The sequence below is a fragment of the Orcinus orca genome, chromosome 5 (assembly GCF_937001465.1).
Source record: "Orcinus orca chromosome 5, mOrcOrc1.1, whole genome shotgun sequence".
NCBI classification, from domain to species: Eukaryota; Metazoa; Chordata; class Mammalia; order Artiodactyla; family Delphinidae; genus Orcinus; species Orcinus orca.
Window position 1 is genome coordinate 53,247,335 of NC_064563.1, and position 21,036 is coordinate 53,268,370.

The 21,036-nt window shown below is 39.4% G+C and overlaps 1 protein-coding gene across 5 annotated transcripts in view; it reads left to right on the plus strand.

The window, feature by feature from the left end:
- Positions 1 to 770: 770 nt before the first annotated feature.
- PRKCI (protein kinase C iota) overlaps positions 771 to 21,036 on the plus strand; it is a 79,850-nt gene continuing 59,584 nt past the window's right edge. Inside the window, exons 1-3 of one of the 5 annotated variants that reach the window (XM_033429551.2) lie at positions 1,136 to 1,274; positions 11,882 to 11,937; positions 15,755 to 15,876. In XM_033429551.2, coding sequence (XP_033285442.1) covers positions 15,762 to 15,876 — 115 coding nt within the window. In that variant the 5' untranslated portion in view covers positions 1,136 to 1,274; positions 11,882 to 11,937; positions 15,755 to 15,761. Of the gene's footprint in view, positions 1,275 to 11,881; positions 11,938 to 15,754; positions 15,877 to 21,036 lie in introns of all 5 variants that reach the window. The other 4 variants (XM_033429549.2, XM_033429548.2, XM_004270564.3 and 1 more) reach the window with 4 other exon arrangements.

Genomic DNA, 21,036 nt, shown 5'->3' on the forward strand with positions numbered 1-21,036 from the left:
TAATAAAAAATGAAATTAGGATGGGAATGTAAATCGGCACAGCCACTATGGAAAACAGTCGATGTTAACAATGTTTTAACGATGTTAAAAAATGCCAATGCATGGATAGTTGGATGGGTTGACTGATTGGCTAAATATTCATTTTGCACCTGTTCCATGCAATGGCAATCTACAAGGGCCAAGATATGGGGGGCAGCGAAGGAAGAAAAGTCAATCTTCCATCATACCTTCCAGTTGAGTTTCTTCCTTTATTACATTCATTATTACATTTGTTACATATATTACACTAAATTCTTTTCATAAAAGAGGCTATGCTGGGCAGTAACCAAATTCTTCTTTCCAGAAAAGGTACTGTATGATTGAGATGATTTATGCAATTGGAAGAATTCACCAGAGAACAAAGTCTAGATTGTGAGGAACCCCAATCATTTCCAGTGTCCTCAGGTGCCCACGGTGGATTCAGGACTTCCACGCCGACGGGTCCCGGGGCACGAGCTGAAGACAGACGGTCAGCGAGAAGGCGGGACGCTCTACACGTAAAGAACCTCAAGTCCCAGAATCCCATGGGGACTCCAAGTCCCAGAAACCCGCCCGGCAAATCTACTCCGAGTCCCTAGCCGTCTGGCCGCGGACGCGACCAAGACAGGAAACTGGGGTGAGATGCCGCAGAATTTGTCCCCCACCATTTTCCTTGTAGGGAGGGGCTTTTTACAGAACTATAGGTACCTCAGTCGTCACATTCTCTCAGTTACAGCCCATGAAAGGCCCCCTGCCGGCAAGTTTTTTGTGATGTTCAGCATCCCCCCCCTCCTCTCTCCCCTTTTCCTTGCCCCCGTAAGAATGGTTCAGCCGGGCATCTTGAGTTGGATCGATGGTTGCACCCGCCCTCCCCCGGAATGTGGGCCTTTGGAGCGTGTGAGGTGGGAGGGGCGGAGGTGGGAGGCGTGCTGGGCCCCGGCTGCAGCAGAGGCAGTGTCTGCCGCTGGCGGTGGGGGGAGCCGTGCGGGTTCCGGCTGCCCCGGCGAGGCGACCTCTGGGCCCGCGCCGCGGGCGTGGAGGACAGGTAGGCGAGCGGGCAGCCGCGGCTCCGGGAGAAACTCGGGCCTCGGAGTCCCCTACGGCGCCCGCTGCGCCCCTCGGCCTCCAGCGTTGAGGCGGGGGAGGAAGGAGATGCCGACCCAGAGAGACAGCAGTACCATGTCTCACCCGATCGCAGGCGGCGGCGGCAGCGGGGACCATTCTCACCAGGTCCGGGTGAAAGCCTACTACCGCGGGTGAGTGTGTGGGGTGGGGGTGGGGGTGAGAGGGAAGGGGAGAGGCCAGCTGGACTTGGCCTGGAGGGGGGGCGGGTGTGGGGCTGGAGATGTGGAAGGGATGGGCTGGGCGGGCAAGTCGGGGGACTCGGGATGGGTGACCGAGTGGTCGGGGGAGGAGCACGGGGCACTGGATTGCGGCACCCCCAAGGTGTGGCGCAGGGCGCCCTGGAATCGCGCGGCTGAGGGTCCTGAGCAGGGTCCGAGGGAGGAGACTTGGAGTAAGTAGGTCCACCTGGTGGGTCCGAGAGACTCGTCTACCAAGAGATTTACAAGAGCTTTACGTCTTTAAGTCTGGATGTATTAGGGGTTGAGAGTTGATTCTGAGTGATGCCTTAGTTAACTAAGTTTACCATGGGTTTAAAAGACAGGATTGCTTCAGTTTGTTGACCCTTTTGATTACCAGCAGGCCTAAAGCCTCTGGTTCTTTAAGTCAGGTTTGTCTTTATCACATAGAAGAGTTCGCGACGTGTACCTGGACTGTGGTCAGGCTGCCAGTATATTAGACATAGGAGTTATTATTTGAGTAAAGTTGATGCGTTTTCAGGGATATGCATTAGGTACTTATGTCTCGCCAAGATTAGGTTGTATATGTGTAAATTAAAATTTGTGAACGCTTCTTTGTCAGTGTTGCTTCAAGGACTGTCCGATAGGGTGAGATATTGCAAGAAGAGGATGAGCATAGGCACAGTTTTAAAATCTGTGATCTTTACTCATATTATTACCTAAGTTATAACTATTGTGGTTACCAGAAATGATCCAGTCCTAAAATCAGTGTATTAAATCATATTCCGTAGTATGACCGTGGTTTGAAATTTCTTAGAGATAACTATATTTGGGAGCATTAGAAAGTTGAACTGTTAGTGTGAGCATAAAGGTTTGAAACTAAGGGTTAACAGAACACCCGACCGCTGTGGCCTGTCTTACTGCTTGTTCAAGCAGAAGTAAATTGCTTTAAAAAACTCAAGCACTAGGAGGTTTGAAACTGCAGTACATACTTTTACATTCCTTAGAGGATCAGTGAAGATAGCAAACTTTCAAAATGCCTCTCTTGTTTTGATTTCAAAGAAAATATAAGCCCCTAAATGTCTTACTGATTTGATGTAAGGACTTCTAGTTTGTTTGCTGCCGTGAAGCCTCTGACCTCTCTCTGTTCATTAGCTTGACTGTATTTAGTAGTAGTTTAGAGGAGTTATTTTGGACAGTAACAGTGTTTTTGCTTAAATTGATCAGGGAAGTCTTGATTTTCAAACAACAGCTACGCACTTTGCACTGTGGAAGAAAAAAGCTTTGCTTCCTTTACCTTACCTTTAATTTGACAGATGAGATATTTCGCTTTAGAATGTGTTCCATTTTATAGTTGACGGTCTGTGAGTTGTTAGGTACAGAGAATGAAATATAGTACATTTTCTTTTTTTTAAATAGTGTCTGATTATTGACAGTTTAAAAAACGAGGTTAAAAAATAAATACACGCACATGGTAGGAAAGTGCAAATTGTTCAGAAGTATAAAATAAAAAGTGTTCCCCATTCAGTCCTCCCAACCTTCAGAGGTAATTACTATTGATAGTTTATTTCTTGTTCTTCTGGAGGTTGCCTTTATTACTTTAAAAGTTATACTTCCGTTTCGTGATTTATCAACTTTACATGGTATCTATTGATTCCTTCCTCTGAAGATGCGAAATTGGATGCACACTACATTTTGCTTCCTCGCTCCCTGATACCTCTCAAGTTTTGATTGTTACAGTATAATTTTTAGTTCTCCGGTTTATCTTTCTGACTTTAAATAATATAAATTTTTGACTTATTCATTTCAGGTAGTTTCCAATGATTCCAACTATGAAACACAAAGAAACTAGTACTTCTTCCTTTTTTCCTATTTTTATTAGTTTGACAAGTGTAAATAGGCCTAGTTAGTAAATTAAAATCATTGTAAGCTTCTCTTTTGGAAAGAAATCAAAGTCTTTAGAATGTAGGTATCATATAATATTTTCTTGGTTTATTGCTCCAATTATTTTTTTTTTTAAAGAGGATAAGGACGGCTTCCCTGGTGGCGCAGTGGTTAAGAATCCGCCTGCCAATGCAGGGGACACGGGTTCCAGCCCTGGTCCGGGAAGATCCCACATGCCGCGGAGCAACTAAGCCCGTGCACCACAACTACTGAGTCTGCGCTCTAGAGCCTGCGAGCCACAACTACTGAGCCCGCGTGCCACAACTACTGAGCCTGCATGCCACAACTACTGAAGCCCGCAGGCCTAGAGCCTGTGCTCCGCAGCAAGAGAAGCCACTGCAATGAGAAGCCCGCGCACCGCAACGAAGAGTAGCCCCCGCTCGTGGCAACTAGAGAAAGCCCATGCGCAGCAACGAAGACCCAACGCAGCCAAACATAAATAAATAAAATAAATAAAAAGTTCCCTTTAAAAAATAAATAAATTTAAAAAAATAATAAAAGAGCATAAGGACTTATAACTCTTTTACTGCTTGACTAAAACGTCTCCAAGACATTCAAGTTAACATTTTCTTTGCTTGTTTTTAAAAACCTATGAATTTTGCTAAGTAATGAATCAACCCCTTGCCCTTTAGTGCTTTTATTCAATGAAAACTTTCTAATAGTGCCTTCATTCCAAGCCTCATTTAAAGACAACATCAGCACTCTAAATTGTACCAATTTCTGTCCTCTGAAATTAGATCTGTTAAGATTATATGTTTATTAACAATAGTCTAAACTGATGGTTATGATATTACTTAGTCAGCTGCCCATTACTACAAATGAAAGTAAAATGAGTCACCAATGAGGATAGTTAATAAACGGGTTGGCTAAGTAGAACACCTGCCTGATTTTAAAGTAGAAAATTCTTCCCTTACTATCAAGAAATGTAAGGACAATCTGCATTTGAAAAAGTTTCTTTTCCTTCAGATCATCTGAACGGCCGTTATCGATTTTCCCCCATCTCCTTCTAACAATATTTCTTTCCAGTGAATATTGAAATCTCAGAATAGACAGAATATTTTAGTGAATGAATTGCCATCTCCTTTCAATGATGTGTTTAGTGTTCTCATGCTGTTTAATTTGTTCTTAGTGCAACTGTGTTGTCTCCCTAGATATAGCAGATATTTAATTAGCCTTTTTCTAATTTTTATTCAGGAGATTAATAGCACTGAGAATCTGATTTTATTGGAGGCCACCTAAGAGTGCCTGTCTCCTGGCCTGTACTCCTCTTTCCTCACCACAGGAGCTTGTCAATGAGTGGCCTGCCTTCCTTCAATCATTACCTTGTGGTGTTAGCTTGGAGGAGGAGAAACAGGTTTTGTGGGTTAGTGGTAGATTGCCATTGTGTGTGCTATCGTTCTATAAAGTTACTTGATATTACAGGGTAAAATTTAACAAGGAAATGTCTGAATTACTCGTTTCTTTACGTTATAAATGTAAGAGAAATTTTGCAAAGAGCTTGTAAAAAGCTTTTTAAACCAGTGCTGTTGAGCAGTTATGAATCCAGAGGATTCTTTCTGTGAACATCTACAAATAAAAAGGGATGAACTCCTTGCATATTTGGAAAGTATAGCTGGTTTAGTGACGAAGTATGCAGGATTTTTCTCACTGTGAACAAGTCTTGGCAAGACTTGTTTTTAAAAGTATTGCAAAATAATTTTAGTGATATACTTTAGCAATGGTTCTAAGGAAATAAAAATGATATATTAAGTTGAAAGTTGGGGGAATGTGAGTCATTGGTCATGCAGCTTCTGGCATGTCGCCTAACCGTAGGGCAGCAGATCCGTAGCTTCACCAGAGAGAAAGAAGGGACATGGTGGCCTGGTGCCAAAACCAAAACAACCGTCTCAGAAATTTGGATTAGATAATGTGGAGATAAATTGCTTGTTAGCAGTGAGGACTGAAGCTGAAGAGTTACGGGAGAGGCTGGTGAGGCCGGGATCACCCGTGTGCAAACTGAAGGGCTGAGGAAACAGAGGAGAAAAAAGCAGCTCTCTACAGAGAATAATTTCCTGGATAGCTTTCTAATACAGCTCCCAAACCTCTTATTAAAGTAACTTGAGTGTTTGTTTTCTTTATGGTTGAAATGAGCCTAATTAAAACACTCCAGTCTTGTTTAGGATTTCACATTTTACCAAAGTGTGTTTAAACTCAGTTTAATAAATATTGTTGAACAACTACTATAAGCCAGGCACATGGTACTGGGGTGGGCACAGAGGATGTAGAGTCGATAATACAAGGCTCTGACCTTGAGGAACCAAGAGACTTGTGGGAGGAAAGACTTTAAAAAGTTAATAAAGGGATGTGTGTGTGTGTGTGTGTGTGTGTGTGTGTGTGTGTGTGTGTGTATGTAAGGTACGTGCTAGGATGGCTATTGGGGAGAAGTTTGGGGTGAGGGAAGCCCTCCAAGAGGATGAAATGTTTGATGCTTTTAAAGGATAAGTAGGTTTGCCTGGTGGATTATGATGTTGGGTGGGAGGTCGTTCCAGGCATTGCACAGCTGCATGATACGTTTGGAGAATTAAGATCAGTTTAGTCGTTAGTCCCATAGTCATTCCTCATTAGGACATAAAGTGTGAAGTGGACACTGATGAGAAGTGAGCTAATAAGAAGGTTCACAAGCACTAGATCATGAAGACTCTCGAATATCATACTTTGGGCTTCAGACTTTTTCTTGTTGGTGAAGGTTTTAAGTAAGAGGGATGCACGGTTTAGATTTTTATTTTAGAAAGATCACTCTTGGAACCAGTATAGTAGACGAATTAGCAATGGATGAGACTAATCTGGAGGCTTTGGAAGTAGTCCAAGTGAGAGCTTCTGAGGAGTTGGAAAAGAGGATATGGATTCAATGGCGATTTTAGGGGGTAGAGTCAATATGAATTAGAGAATGATTGCCTGTGGAGAAGAGAGAGGGTCTGAGTCAGACATGGATTTCTCATTTGGAGAGACTAGGGAATAGAAAGAAAGAGATTTATTAGAGAGGGTAATTAATTACCTGGAACAAGTAATCAAATTTTGAACTCAGGGTGCTTTGGGAGCATCCAGGCGGAAATGTCCAGAATTAACTGACCAACTGTTTTTTGTGTGCCTGCTCTGTGTCCCCAGCACTCTGCATGACAGCTAACCTATGTAGGAGTATGGCTGAGAATGATGATAGGAACAAAAATGCCACCAATGGCCAAATACAGATCACAAAGACAAGGCACTAAAGCTAAATTTTAAAAATACAGAGATATATAAAGTAGGCTCTCACCCCTTCTTCATAGGGATAGCCATTGTTAACAGTTGGGGATATTCTACATCATATCAATATATCTGTAAGTGTAGGTGTGTGTATACATACAGACACACCCTTTTATTTTTCCAATAAATGGGTTCATATTTCTATACATGTTTCTTTAACTTGAGTTTTTACATTCATGGTCATTTTTCCATGTCAGGATAGACAGATAAATAGGTAGATACATACAGATAGAGCAATCCACCTCTTTCATTATAATTGGTACATAGTGTTCCATAGTATTGTTATACCACAGTTCATTTAATCTTTTTTTCTGATTGATGAACTTTCGTTAAATCGCTTTGTCAAATCATGTTGAAGGAACATCCTTATAGTTAATATGTATTCTTGCAAACATGGTCAAAGATATGCCTGCTTTAAAACTTGATATTATCTTCCAAAAATGTATCAATTGACATTCCCAGCAAGTGTACAAATGAAGCATTTTCCTTATGCTCCCATTGCATGTTATTGGTCTTTAAAATTTTTGCAAATACAATTGGCAAAAAATGCTAACTTTTTTTTAAACAATATTGAGAGGTAGATATCATTATCTCCATTTTATGGATGATAACTTCGAGGCTTAGTAAAGCATAATACAAAGCTGAGTCTTACCCTTCAGAGAAATTTCCCTTTACCCTTTTACTGTATTGATGGGGTTTTTAAGATTACTTTTTTTCTTTATTGTCAAATTCATATTTCACAGTTATTCTTTTCAAGTCAATTTTCTATCTCCTTGATTTTTAAAAATGGAAGTTTCATTATGGTTTTCTTATAATTAACAATTAATTTGAGGGGGTTATGAATATTTCCTTAAAACCTTTGACCCAGTAATTTTACCATCCATGGATAATCCTGCTTACAAAACTTTTTTTTTTCTGATTGTACTATATTTAATTTAGGAGAGAAGCTTATGTTGAGAAAGCAGAAGGACTGAATATGGTTCTTTTTCAGGTTTATTTTTAAAAGCAATTAGTCCTAAGGAAAAACTTTAGTTTCTATATTTTAGAACATAGGAACATAATGAATGCTTAAAACTGTTTGACCGCTGAAGCAAAAATGCTTTTTTTTTTTAAACTCAGCTAAAACTATATCTGAATTTGCCATTTTGGGCATCTTTGTGGTGAAGCAGACTGTATTCTGTTGAAGTCCAGTGGTAAGCTAATTTATGCCAACACTGAAGTTAAAACCAGGAAAAATAAGAATCTTCCATGCATGATTTGTTTTGTACCTTTAGAAGTAATATCTTTATTTTGCAGCTTACTTTTAGCTTTGGTACTATAATAAGGATTTGGTGATTGTGGGGTATATGAACATGGTGCTTTCCAATTACTTGGAGAGTTATTTATAAGAAACTCCCTTAAATGTTTTAGTTCCTGGAACTTAAGGAGTGGCAGTTGGTAAATCATGACTCCTTCATTGAGTCCCTTTAGGATGTATGTACTTATTACTTTTAAAGGATTACACATGTTTTAAAAATATTTGTATTTTCTGGGCTTCCCTGGTGGCGCAGTGGTTGAGAGTCCGCCTGCCGATGCAGGGGACACGGGTTCGTGCCCTGGTCCGGGAAGATCCCACATGTCACGGAGCGGCTGGGCCCCATGAGCCATGGCTGCTGAGCCTGCGCGTCCGGAGCCTGTGCTCCGCAACGGGAGAGGCCACAGCAGTGAGAGGCCCGCGTACTGCAAAAAAAAAAAAAAAAAAAAAATTTGTATTTTCTGATAAATATTTTACAGCTCTTGAAAAATAAGGTTTCTGAAAATTCCCTATTGTTTGGAGATGTGCTTACGTATTTGTTAATTTTAACTACGTGTGGACCTTAATAAGGAAGTCTTATTTTGATGACATCTGATCATACTAACTTTTTCTCCTTGCATTCAAAAAAGATAATGTCACGCTTGTTCTTTGCCAGGGAAATTCAGTGGGAGCCTTTTCTTCTCTTCTGATTTAATTCTAAAATATACTCTCTGAATCCTCACCCCCTCATACTAGTAACCTTGAGGATATTTTGAAAGAAAAATTGCTTTAAGGTAAGCAGGTTCCCTTTTCTAAAAATAATTAATTTATGTATTTATTTTTGGCCGTGCTGGGTCTTCATTTCTGTGCGAGGGCTTTCTCTAGTTGTGGCAAGCGGGGGCCACTCTTCATCGCGGTGCGCGGGCCTCCCACTGTTGTGGCCTCTCTTGTTGCGGAGCACAGGCTCCAGACGCGCAGGCTCAGTAGTTGTGGCTCACAGGCCCAGTTGCTCCGCGGCATGTGGGATCTTCCCAGACCAGGGCTCGAACCCATGTCCCCTGCATTGGCAGGCAGATTCTCAACCACTGCGCCACCAGGGAAGCCCCAGCAAGTTCCCTTTTAATGTCACTAGAAGAAGGAGCTATTTTAAAATATATTTAAAATATATTTAAATATATACTATATATACTATTAAAATACACTGTTTAAAATATAAATTTTAAAAATAATTAAAACAGGGACTTCCCTGGTGGTCCAGTGGTTAAGACTTTGCCTTCCATTGCAGGGGGTGTGGGTTCGATCCCTGGTCAGGGAGCTAAGATCCCACATGCCTCGCAGCCAAAAAACCAAAACATAAAACAGAAGCAAGGACTTCCCTGGTGGTGCAGTGGTTAAGAATCCTCCTGCCAATGCAGGGGACACGGGTTCGAGCCCTGGTCCAGGAAGATCGCACATGCTGTGGAGCAACTAAGCCTGTGCACCACAACTACTGAGCCTGCTCTCTAGAGCCCGTGAGCCACAACTACTGAGCCCGTGTGCCACAACTACTGAAGCCCGCATGCCTAGAGCCTGTGGTCCGCAACAAGAGAAGCCACCTCAGTGAGAAGCCCACACACCACGACGAAGAGTAGCCCCCACTTGCTGCAACTAAGGATAGCCTGCCCCCAACATCGAAGACCCAACACAGCCAAAAATAAATTAAAAAAAAAAAAAAAAGAAACCAGAAGCAATATTGTAACAAATTCAACAAAGACTTTAAAAATGATCCACATCAAAAAAAATCTTAAAAAAAAATTAAAACAATTTTTAAAATTTATAACAGTCATTTAAATTTGTTTTATATCTTATTTATAATTATCATAAAATCATACCTTTACATGGTAGAAAAAATAATAATATTCTATGCCGTTCAGAAAGGTCTAAGTATTTGTTTGGCCAAAAAGGTCGTTCAGGTTTTTCCCTAACATCTTAAAAACCCAAATGAACTTTTTGGCCAACCCAATACAAAGTACATCTTCTTTCCATCTCTAGTCTCTCCTTAATCCCCTGTTCCACCACCTAGAGTTAACTACTATTAAAATTCTGCTTTCTTTTATTATATCTGTTGATCAGTATGGAAGATGAGGAATTTAGCACTTCTTCATTGCCTCCTCTCCTGACTATTTTTAGTTTTTCTTGTGGTTACATTTATAACTTAAATAATATACCTCCTCACGCTTTTCTTTTTTATTTATAATTGTGGTAAAAAAATTTTAATTGACCATCTTAACCATTTTTAAGTGTACAGTTGAGCAGTGTTAACTATATTCACATTGTTATGTGACCAATCTCCAGAACTTTTTCATTTTGCAAAACTGAAACTACATACTAACAACTCTCCCATTCTTCTCCAACTCCCAACCCCTGGCAACTACTCTTCTGTTGTCTGTTTCTATGAATTTGACTACTCTAGATACTTCATATAAATGGAGTCATACAGTGTTTGTCTTTTTGTGGCTGGCTTATTTCATTTAACATAACGTCTTCAAGCTTCATTCATATTGTAGCATGTGTCAGAATTTCCTTTCTCTTTAATGCTGAGTAATATTTCTTTGTATTTATATATCACATTTAGTTTATGTATTCATCCGTTAGTGGACACTTGGGTTGCCTCCACCTTTTGGCTATTGTGAATAATGCTGCTATGAATGTGGATGTACAAATATCTTTTGGATTCCCTGTTTTCAGTTCTTTTGGATATATGTACCCAGAAGTGGAATTGCTGGATCATATGGAAATACTATTTTTAATTTTTTTGAGGAGCATCCATACTGTTTTCTATAGCTGCTGCACCATTTTTCATTCCCACCAACAGAGCACAAGGTGCTAATTTCTCCACATCTTCGATTATACTCGTTCTGTTTTTTTCATAGTAGCCATCCTAATGGATGTAAGGTAACCTTTCATTATGTTTTTCTCTTATTGGCATATAGTTCATTTACAATGTTGTATTAATTTCTGCTGTATCATTATAGTTTTGATTTACATTTCTCTAATAATTAGTGATGATAAACATCTTTTTTTTTTTAACATCTTTATTGGAGTATAATTGCTTGACAATGGTGTGTTAGTTTCTGCTTTACAACAAAGTGAATCAGTTATACATATACATCTATCCCCATATCTCTTCCCTCTTGCATTTCCCTGAACATCTTTTTGCTAAGCTTGTTGGCCATTTGTATATCCTCTTTGGAGAAGTGTCTGTTCAAGTCCTTTGACTGTTTTTAAGTTTCAAGTTATTTGTTTTTTTCTTGTCCCCTGCTTTTACATTTAATTATTAGTTGTAAATATATTGACTCTCCACTAAGAAAGAGACATTTTTGAATTTACACTTCCTTTTGCTTTCTCTACATCTTGATTTTTCTTGGTAATTTTTATATTGTAAAGGTTTATAACATTATTCTGTTCTTTAACTCCTATTTTTTTTAAGTAATTTTAAAAAGCATTTATAATGAATTCTTATGTAAGTGTGATGCACTTGAAAAGCCAAGAAGTGTGTTTAGATGCTTAGAGAAGGAAAAGTAATCTTGTGTCAGTAAAACTTCTTTTAAGGGTTCCTGTTAACTTTAGTTTTGGGGGCTGGTATGTTTTCTCCGTAAATTTTATCCCATCTGTTTTCAATCATCTAGGATTTTCTCATACTTTTTGGTCTGCTGCTGCTGCCGTTTTCGTGTTCTAAGACTTTGATAAACTTGTCATTTCAGTTTTCTGTCATTTCATTAGGCCCTTAGGATGAAAGATTATAGATGTTTGTTCCCTCCACCATTTTAAACCAGAAGCATCTGTTTTTGTTTTGTTTTGTTTTGTTTTTCTGTGTATTTTTTAGAAGGTTGGATTATTTTTATCTAATAAGGGTGCACTTCTATTTAAAGTGTTATATGAATTAATAATGTTTTAAAATTTATTGAACAGATTTAGAGTATGCTATATGCTAGGTACTATTATAAGTATTTTAAACATGAATTCACTTAATCCATTAAATCCTTATAATATCATAGGAGATAATATTATTCTCATTTTATAGATGAGGAAATTGAACCAACAGAGAAGTTAAATAAATCACCTAAGGTTATACAGCTGGTAAGTGATAGAACCTGGATTCAAACCCAAGCATACTGGCTTTAGCTCTCATGGTCTTAACCATTATACTATGGCTGCCTCGTATATGTCACTCATCCATTGTGGAATGCTTTTTTTTTTTTTTTTTTCATGGTACGCGGGCCTCTCACTGCTGTGGCTGCTCCCGTTGCGGAGCACAGGCTCTGGACGCGCAGGCTCAGCGGCCATGGCTCACGGGCCTAGCCGCTCCGCGGCATGTGGGATCTTCCCAGACCGGGGCACGAACCCGTGTCCCCTGCATCGGCAGGCGGACTCTCAACCACTGCGCCACCAGGGAAGCCCTGGAATGCTTTTTATTTTACATTTCCTCATGCTTTTTTTAGAGACCAACATATGACACCTCCATGCACTCAACATATATTAATTGAACATCCATTCTGAGCCAGACGCTGCTTCAGATATTGGTGATGCAGCAGTGAGCAAAACAAAATGCCCTCTCGCATGTTTACTTGGGGGAGACAGACTGTAAAATATGTATAATTTATATATGCTGGCAACGTATTTTCTCTGAAGAATAAAAAACAATTAACTAGCTTCATACACTAAAGTAGACCCATTTAATCTTGGAAACAAGGGTTACAGTTTTTATTAGCCAAACTTTTTTTTTTTAATTTATTTATTTTTATTTTTTGTCTGCATTGGGTCTTTGTTGCTGTGCACGGGCTTTCTCTAGTTGTGGCGAGCAGGGGCTACCCTTTGTTGTGGTGGCTTCTCTTTTTGCGGATCCTGGGTTCTAGGCACGTGGGCTTCAGTAGTTGTGGCTAGCGGGCTTCAGTAGTTGTGGCTCACGGGCTCAGTAGCTGTGGCGCATGGGCTCAGTTGCTCCGTGGCGCGTAGGATCTTCGCGGACCAAGGATTGAACTTGTGTCCCCTGCATTGGTAGGCGGATTCTTATCCACTGCACCACCAGGGAAGTCCCTAGCCAAACTCTTAAAAGTGAAATTGACTGACTGTATCCATTATGCTTTTGTCACAAAATAACATCTAATGATAGCTGTGGGTTGGGTGGATGCTGCTGTGGGAGGTGGTGTTGCAGATTAGCATGCAGGTGGCTTTTCAGGAGTGCTTTTGGGGTTGACAGCTATGGAAGAGAAGGGGAGAAGCAAGCTTAGGTAGGAAAAAATCAAGATGCCCTGAAGTCCCTACAGAAGTCTTAGTTGACCCTCCAGGGAGTTCTGAAGATGAGTTGACACTTCAGAGCCTTCCTGAGTCACGTCTGGGACCTTTATACCCCCATATTGAATTGGCTGTGGGTTGTGGGCTGACCAGGAAGGGGATTTGACTATAGGCGAGCAGTCACATCTCTGAAGGAGGCTGAAGACTGGGGATGTCTACCGGTAGCACTCCCGGTAGCTGGGATGACAAATGCTCCATTGCTAATGGGGGATTCTGGAGGTGGGGTGGAGAGCCGGCAGGTCCGATCACAGCATCCACCACGAGTGTCATTAGGAGATGTGGATTTGAATTTGCATTCTGTTTCCTAACTGTGAGACTCCAGCAAATATTCCCCTGTGCTAAGCTTTTTAAATCTGTAAAACAGGATTAGTAGGTCTAGTTTGACAGTTATTATGAAGATCATATAAGATGTTTGTTCAAACATCTGAAACATGCTAAATATTCTGTACATGTTTATAGGCTAAGGAAACATAAACAGTGATATTTCCTTGTCAAGAGTACACTTTTTAGAAGTTGGTTTTCTCCTGGAAAATACTACTTCTACATTCAGTTAAGAAATATTTTAGTCCCTATTATATAAATAGTTATGTGAATATATTAAAAAGTCAAGAATTTTTATCTTCCAGCTGTTTATAATCTAGCTAAAGATGTGTGTATATAATTAGTTGAATAACAAAAATTGGAACATAAGATATATGTTGGACAGGTTTAGAAGTATAGACCACCAGGCTTATGTGGTTGAAGAAGTTTTAATGGAAGTTGATATTGAAGAAAAAAGTTGATGTTGAAGAAAGAAGGTTGATGTTAAAGAAAGATCCCCACCTCCCTCCTTAAACTGAGGACAGATCAGGATTAAAACTTAGGTCATCAAGGTCTTACGTGTGGTGGTTTGAGTAAACAGATGTCTGTAATAAAGAGTTTGTATCGGGAATGGTGCGATCACGTTGAGAATAGAAATTGGAACAAGCTTGGAACAAGCTTATCAAGAGTCTTAAATACCACAGAGAGAGTTGGAATTACAGATTTAGGAGACCCTTACATAGAGATAATAGTTAAAACATTGAATGTGAATTAGGTTTCAGAAAGAGAGAGACAATGAATGAGAGAGGTTGTGAAGAATGTCTTGTGATTGGAGATAGAGGAGACTTAATAAGTGTTCAGAATAGTAGAAAGGGAGCCAGGGAAGCAGACTGTTATGAAAGCTAAGGCAAGAGGGTTCCAAGAGGCAGGGGTAGAAAACCGTGAGATGCTTAGAAAGAGAATGATTATCAAGAAAAGGCCATTCAGTTTCTATGTGTGGCTTTCTGCTTAAAGCCCCTAAAGACTGCAGTTTTAACTTTTTTGCACGTCTAAAATTTTTAATACCTTATTTCTTACTCTGTGTTCTGCGTTCCAACTACACATGTGTGCTTGCACAGTCCCTAACACAGTGTCATTTCCTTCCTTTCTTCAACAAATATTTATTGAATACCCATTCTGTGCTAGTCACCGCATTGGCCACTAGGAATATAATGAACAAAATTCCTATTTTAATCAAGCTTACATTCTAGCTGGGGTAGATGGTAGACTATAAACATCAGTTTATCTGTCCAGTGATAGAAGAGGGAGGTCAGAGGGGCAGCTAGGGCCATTCACACAGGGCCTTGTAGACCCTGCTAGAGACTTTGGATTTCCCTTTACTTTGGGGAAAGACATTTGGAGAGTTTAAAACAAAGGAAAGACATGAACTACATTAATTTTGTAAAACCCTTATGACAGAGGTCACTATATGTGTGTTAAATTAAGAGTCATTCGGTCTGTTTGACTTACCTTTGAAAGAATGACTGTGGCTGGCTACGACATGGAGATTAGATCACAGGGAGCCTTCTTATGGGTCCCTGGAGGAAAACCCAGGCTTCTGTTCTAAAACATTTTGTTATGTTTTTAAGTCTCGTTGTGAATAGCTGCTAGGTGGATTTATTTAAGTACTATGACTTATCCAACAGTAATATAAAAATAAACACATGTTTATGTCAATTCCTTCATTTTTTTTGGTGTCTACCTTAAAATATGAATCCTATTTTAAAACAAATTTTGGCAAATGAGTTGTTAATCTGGGTGATTAATCCATGGAAGTCAGGGCTGAGGAAGAGGACATGACAGACCTTTGTCAAATTTTTGAAGGGCCATCTCTTGGATGAAGGTAAACTTTTGGGGGAGGGGAGATCTAGGACTAGAGATTGAAAGAGATTTCAGTTAAGTATAATGCAGAGTTTGTCAGTAATAGAGCTGTTTGTGGAGTGGAATGCCTCACAAAAGAGTGGGCTTCTGATAACTAACATTAAAGCAAAAGTGGAACTACTATCTGTTAGAGCAGTTAGGGTGGGCTTCCTGAATGAGGAGGGGAGATTGAATTAAGGTTTCTCACAAAATCACTATTTTAATCTTTAAGCATTATTCAATGTTGGTATTTTATTTTTTACAGAGATAGTTTACTGGAAGCGGCACAGGCTGGTGCACACACAAAATAACTGAAGTCCATCAAATGGTCAGGCATTCAGTAATATGTAGAGCATTATTAGTCTTAGTCATTGTCTAACTTAAAACTCCTTTTCTTTTTCAGGGATATCATGATAACACATTTTGAACCTTCAATCTCCTTTGAGGGCCTTTGTAATGAGGTTCGAGACATGTGTTCTTTTGACACCGAACAGCTTTTCACCATGAAATGGATAGATGAAGAAGGTGAGTGAATAAAGAGACGGCTGTCTGTGTGAGCATTTGATTTAAGATATCATTTTGTAATTTTTTTAAACAATAAAGCTATATTTAATTTCAACCAATCAAAATTTTGTAGCTTTGGGCTTCCCTGGTGGCGCAGTGGTTGAGAGTCCGCCTGCCGATGCAGGGGACATGGGTTTGTGCCCTGGTCCGGGAAGATCCCACATGCTGCTGAGTGGCTGGGCCCGTGAGCCATGGCCACTGAGCCTGCGCGTCCGGAGCCTGTGCTCCGCACCGGGAGAGGTAACAACAGTGAGAGTCCCGCGTACCGCAAAAAAAAAAAAAATTTGTAGCTTTTAGAATCTATTGCTCAAGACTGCACGTAAGCAACTTAAATGCAAAGTATACTGGTAGTGCTTAAGGGAAGCAGACTGTGCACTTTTTTTTTTTGCTCTCCTTCTATTTGATATTTTTTTATTAGTTATCTATTTTATACATATTGGTGTATGTATGTCAATCCCAGTCTCCCACTTCATCCCCCCCCAACCCGCTTTCCCCCCTTGGTGTCCATATGTTTGTTCTCTACATCTGTGTCTCTATTTCTGCCCTGCAAACCAGTTCATCTGTACCATTTTTCTAGATTCCACATATATGCATTAATATACGATATTTGTTTTTCTCTTTCTGACTTACTTCACTCTGTATGACAGTCTCTAGGTCCATCCACGTCTCTACAAATGACCCAATTTCATTCCTTTTTATGGCTGAGTAATATTCCATTGTATATATGTACCATATCTTCTTTATCCATTCGTCTGTCGATGGGCATTTAGGTTGCTTCCATGACCTGGCTATTGTAAATAGTGCTGCAATGAACATTGTGGTACATGTATCTTCTTGAATTATGTTTTTTTCTGAGTATATGCCCAGTAGTGGGATTGCTGGGTCATATGGTAACTCTATTTTTAGTTTTTTAAGGAACCTCCATACTGTTCTCCATAGTGGCTGTATCAATTTACATTCCCACCAAAAGTGCAAGAGGATTCCTTTTTCTCCACATCCTCTCCAGCTTTTGTTGTTTGTAGATTTTCTGATGATGCCCATTCTAACTGGTGTGAGGTGATACCTCATTGTAGTTTTTATCTGCATTTCTCTAATAATTAGTGATGTTGAGCAGGTTTTCATGTGCTCCTTGGCCATCTGTATGTCTTCTTTGGAGAAATGTCTATTTAAGTCTTCTGCCCATTTTTGGATTGGGTTGCTTGTTTTTTTAATATTGAGCTGCATGAGCTGTATATATATTTTGGAGATTAATCCATTGTCCATTGATTCATTTGCAAATATTTTCTCCCATTCTGAGAGTTGTCTTTTCGTCTTGTTTATAGTTTCCTTTGCTGTGCAAAGCTTTTAAGTTTCGTTAGGTCCCATTTGTTTATTTTTGTTTTTATTTCCATTACTCTAGGAGGTGGGTCAAAAAAGTTCTTGCTGTGATTTATGTCAAAGAGTGTTCTTCCTATGTTTTCCTCTAAGAGTTTTATAGTGTCTGGTCTTACATTTAGGTCTTTAAACTATTTGAGTTCATTTTAGTGTATGCTGTTAGGGAGTGTTCTAATTTCATTCTTTTACATGTAGCTGCCCAGTGTTCCCAACACCACTTATTGAAGAGGCTGTCTTTTCTCCATTGCATATCCTTGCCTTCTTTGTCATAGATTAGTTGACCATAAGTGCATGGGTTTATTTCTGGGTTTTCTATTCTGTTCCATTGATCTATATTTCTGTTTTTGTGCCAGTACCATATTGTCTTGATTACTGTAGCTTTGTAGTATAGTCTGAAGTCAGGGAGTCTGATTCCTCCAGCTCTTTTTTTTTCCCTCAAGATTACATTGGGTATTCGGGGTCTTTTGTGTCTTCATACAAATTTTAAGATTTTTTTGTTCTATGTCTGTAAAAAAATGCCACTAGGGATTGCATTGAATCTGTAGATTTCTTTGGGTAGTATAGTCATTTTCACAATGTTGATTCTTCCAATCCAAGAACATGGTATATCTCTCCATCAGTTTGTGTCATCTTTGATTTCTTTCATCAGTGTCTTATAGTTTTCTGAGTACAAGTCTTTTACCTCCTTAGGTAGGTTTATTCCTAGGCATTTTATTCTTTTTGTTGCAATGGTGAATGGGATTGTTTCCTTAATTTCTCTTTCTGATCTTTCATTGTTAGTGTATAGGAATGCAAGAGATTTCTGTGCATTAATTTTATGTCATGCAACTTTACCAAATTCATTGATTAGCTCTAGTAGTTTTCTGGTGGCATCTTTAGGATTCTCTATGTATAGTATCATGTCATCTGCAAGCAGTGACAGTTTTACTTCTTTTCCAGTTTGGATTCCTTTTATTTCTTTTTCTCCTCTGATTGCCGTGGCTAGGACTTCCAAAACTATGTTGAATAATAGTGGCAAGAGTGGATATCCTTGTCTTGTTCCTGATCTTAGAGGAAACACTTTCAGTTTTTCACTATTGTGAATGATGTTTCCTGTGGGTTTGTCATATATGGCCTTTATTATGTTGAGGTAGTTTCCCTCTGTGCCCACTTTCTGGAGGGCTTTTATCATAAATGGGTGTTGAATTTTGTCAAAAGCTTTTGATTTAAGGTACCATTTTGTCTTTTTTTTTTAATTAATTAATTTATTTATTTTTGGCTGCATTGGGGCTTTGTTGCTGCACGCAGGCTTTCTCTAGTTGAGGTGAGCAGGGGCTACCCTTTGTTGTGGTGCGCAGGCTTCTCATTGCAATGGCTTCTCTCGTTGCAGAGCACAGGCTCTAGGCATGCGGGCTTCAGTAGTTCTGGTACGTGGGCTCAGTAGTTGTGGCTCGCGGGCTCTAGAGTGCAGGCTCAGTAGTTGTGGCACAGGTTGCTCCATGGCATGTGGGATCTTCCCGGACTAGGGCTCGAACCTGTGCCCCCTGCATTGGCAGGCAAATTCTCCACCACTGTGCCACCAGGGAAGCCCTGTTTTTAAAACGTAATAAAAGTCCTGATTAACTTAAGGAGGGAAAGCTATATTAGAAATTTGATGCCATTCTTATTTTCCTTCAGGTATTTGAGTATCAAAGAGTACAACTTTGTTTTGCCCTTTTTACCCTTAAATATAGTGAAATTAATGTGACTTTTTTCTAGCAATAAGGTAAACATCTCATTAAAAAGTGTTACATTTTAGTTTAATTTTGAATATATGTTGCCTTATATTTTAAGAGATTACTTTCAATAATTTGACAGTACTTTACAGCAAATATCTTTAAAGAAAATGTTTTAGAAAAAGTGTAAAAGTGATTGTGACAACCGTTACTTCAAAGGTGGTGGCAAAAACTTGATTCAGAAAACATTTATTGAATATGTGTGTGTTGAGGATAGATACTTTCTATCCTCAAACTCCACGGGGAGATGGACATGTGAAGAACAAATGTGACAGTTGAACCTAAATGCATAGGGGCCTCAGAATACAAAAGAAAGAGGAGCATCCACATATGCCTGAAATATTTGCAAAGTTTGAACTAACCGTATAACAGAGTAAAAGTTTTTGAAGTGGAGTAGGTGAGGGGAGAACCAGAAAGAAAGAATAATATATAAAAAGGCACAGAGGTATGAAGAACATGGTGTGTGGGGAAGAGCAGTAATTCACGAAATTGAAAGTATGGGGAGGCCTCATTCTGGCGGTCCCATATTGAACTGGAGTTGGAAGAGGTGAGTCTGGTCTCAAAATGGAGGTAAAACCACCCCCAGGTCACTCCCAGCCTGCTGCCACCAGGAGGAGGGCCATGGTCCAAAGGAACCAGCGCTGTTGAGAAAACTGTTTATTGGAGGTCTGAACGTTGAAACTACAGATTACAGTTTAAGAGAACATTTTGAGAAATGGGGCACACTTCCGGATTGTGCAGTGATGAGAGACCGCCAAACAAAACTTCCCAGGACCTCTAGTTTTGGGACCTACTCTAGCGTTGAAGAGGTGGATGCAGCAGTGAGTGCAGGACCACCGAGGTTGATGGGTGTTTGGTGGGACCAAAGAGAGCTGTTTCTAGAGAGGATTCTGTAAAGCCTGCTGCCCTTCTGAAAGTGAAGAAACTTTCTGTTGGTGGTATTAAAGAAGATACAGAAGAATATGAGAGACTACTTTGAAAAGTATGGCAGGATTGAAACCATAGAAGTTGGTCTTTCAACCATGGAAGACGGGCAGAGTGGAGAAAAGAGGATTTGCTTTTGTAGCTTTTGATGATCATGATACAGTTGATAAAATTGTTGTTCAGAAATACCACACAATTAACGGGCATAACTGTGAAGTGAAAAAGGTGTAACTCATAGTTCTTTCTCTCTAAATAGCTATTAAGTGTCCTAATTTTCTGGGGAAACTATAAAACTGTAGCCTTTGCCTCATTCAAGTAAAGGTTAAACTTTTCATTAAGGTCTGTTGATTCCCATGTGATCCTTTTTACACTGGTGAATTCTGATACCAGTCTTTTCTTAATTTTAGGCTTACAGAGCCAGTAGTAATTATTTTTGAGTTCCTTGCAATTATTTTTCAGTTGTAATTTTTCATCTTTATTTTTAGCCATGTAGGCATTGGGGCATGCTTATATGGAGAAGAAATTTTCTCTAGGATCAGTGGAAGGCAGGACTATAATTTGATTTCTCTGGTTTATGAGAAACATTGTTCTGGAAGCTAAACATTTAATTGTGGGATTTTATATCAGAGCAAATAAAGATCATACTTCATTTCTTTACACAGATTTATGACAACCATTCTTCTTCTTTGTGTTCAAAACTAGTTTTACTGATTTGTTTTGATGTGCATGTGGAAAAACTGGTTTGCTTAATCTAACTAAACATTTTAGAATGAATAGTATTTTGTAACAATCATATGCTGGTTCTCATATGCAGTGAGAGTGTGGGGCAGGGCATGATAAATGTGAGTTTTTAGTTCCCTATATAAGAGTGATTGTTTTTCCTTAAGGATGTGCTTTAAAAATATTACATCTAATATTGAGTATTTTCTAAATTTCTAATTCTATAAATTCTAATTTATTTAGGGTCTGAATACCCGGTTTAAATTTAACTGTGTCACTTCTCTTTTACTAGACACTAGTAATTTCTGTCACTAGCCTTTGGGTATTTTGTTTCTTGTTAAAGTTTTTA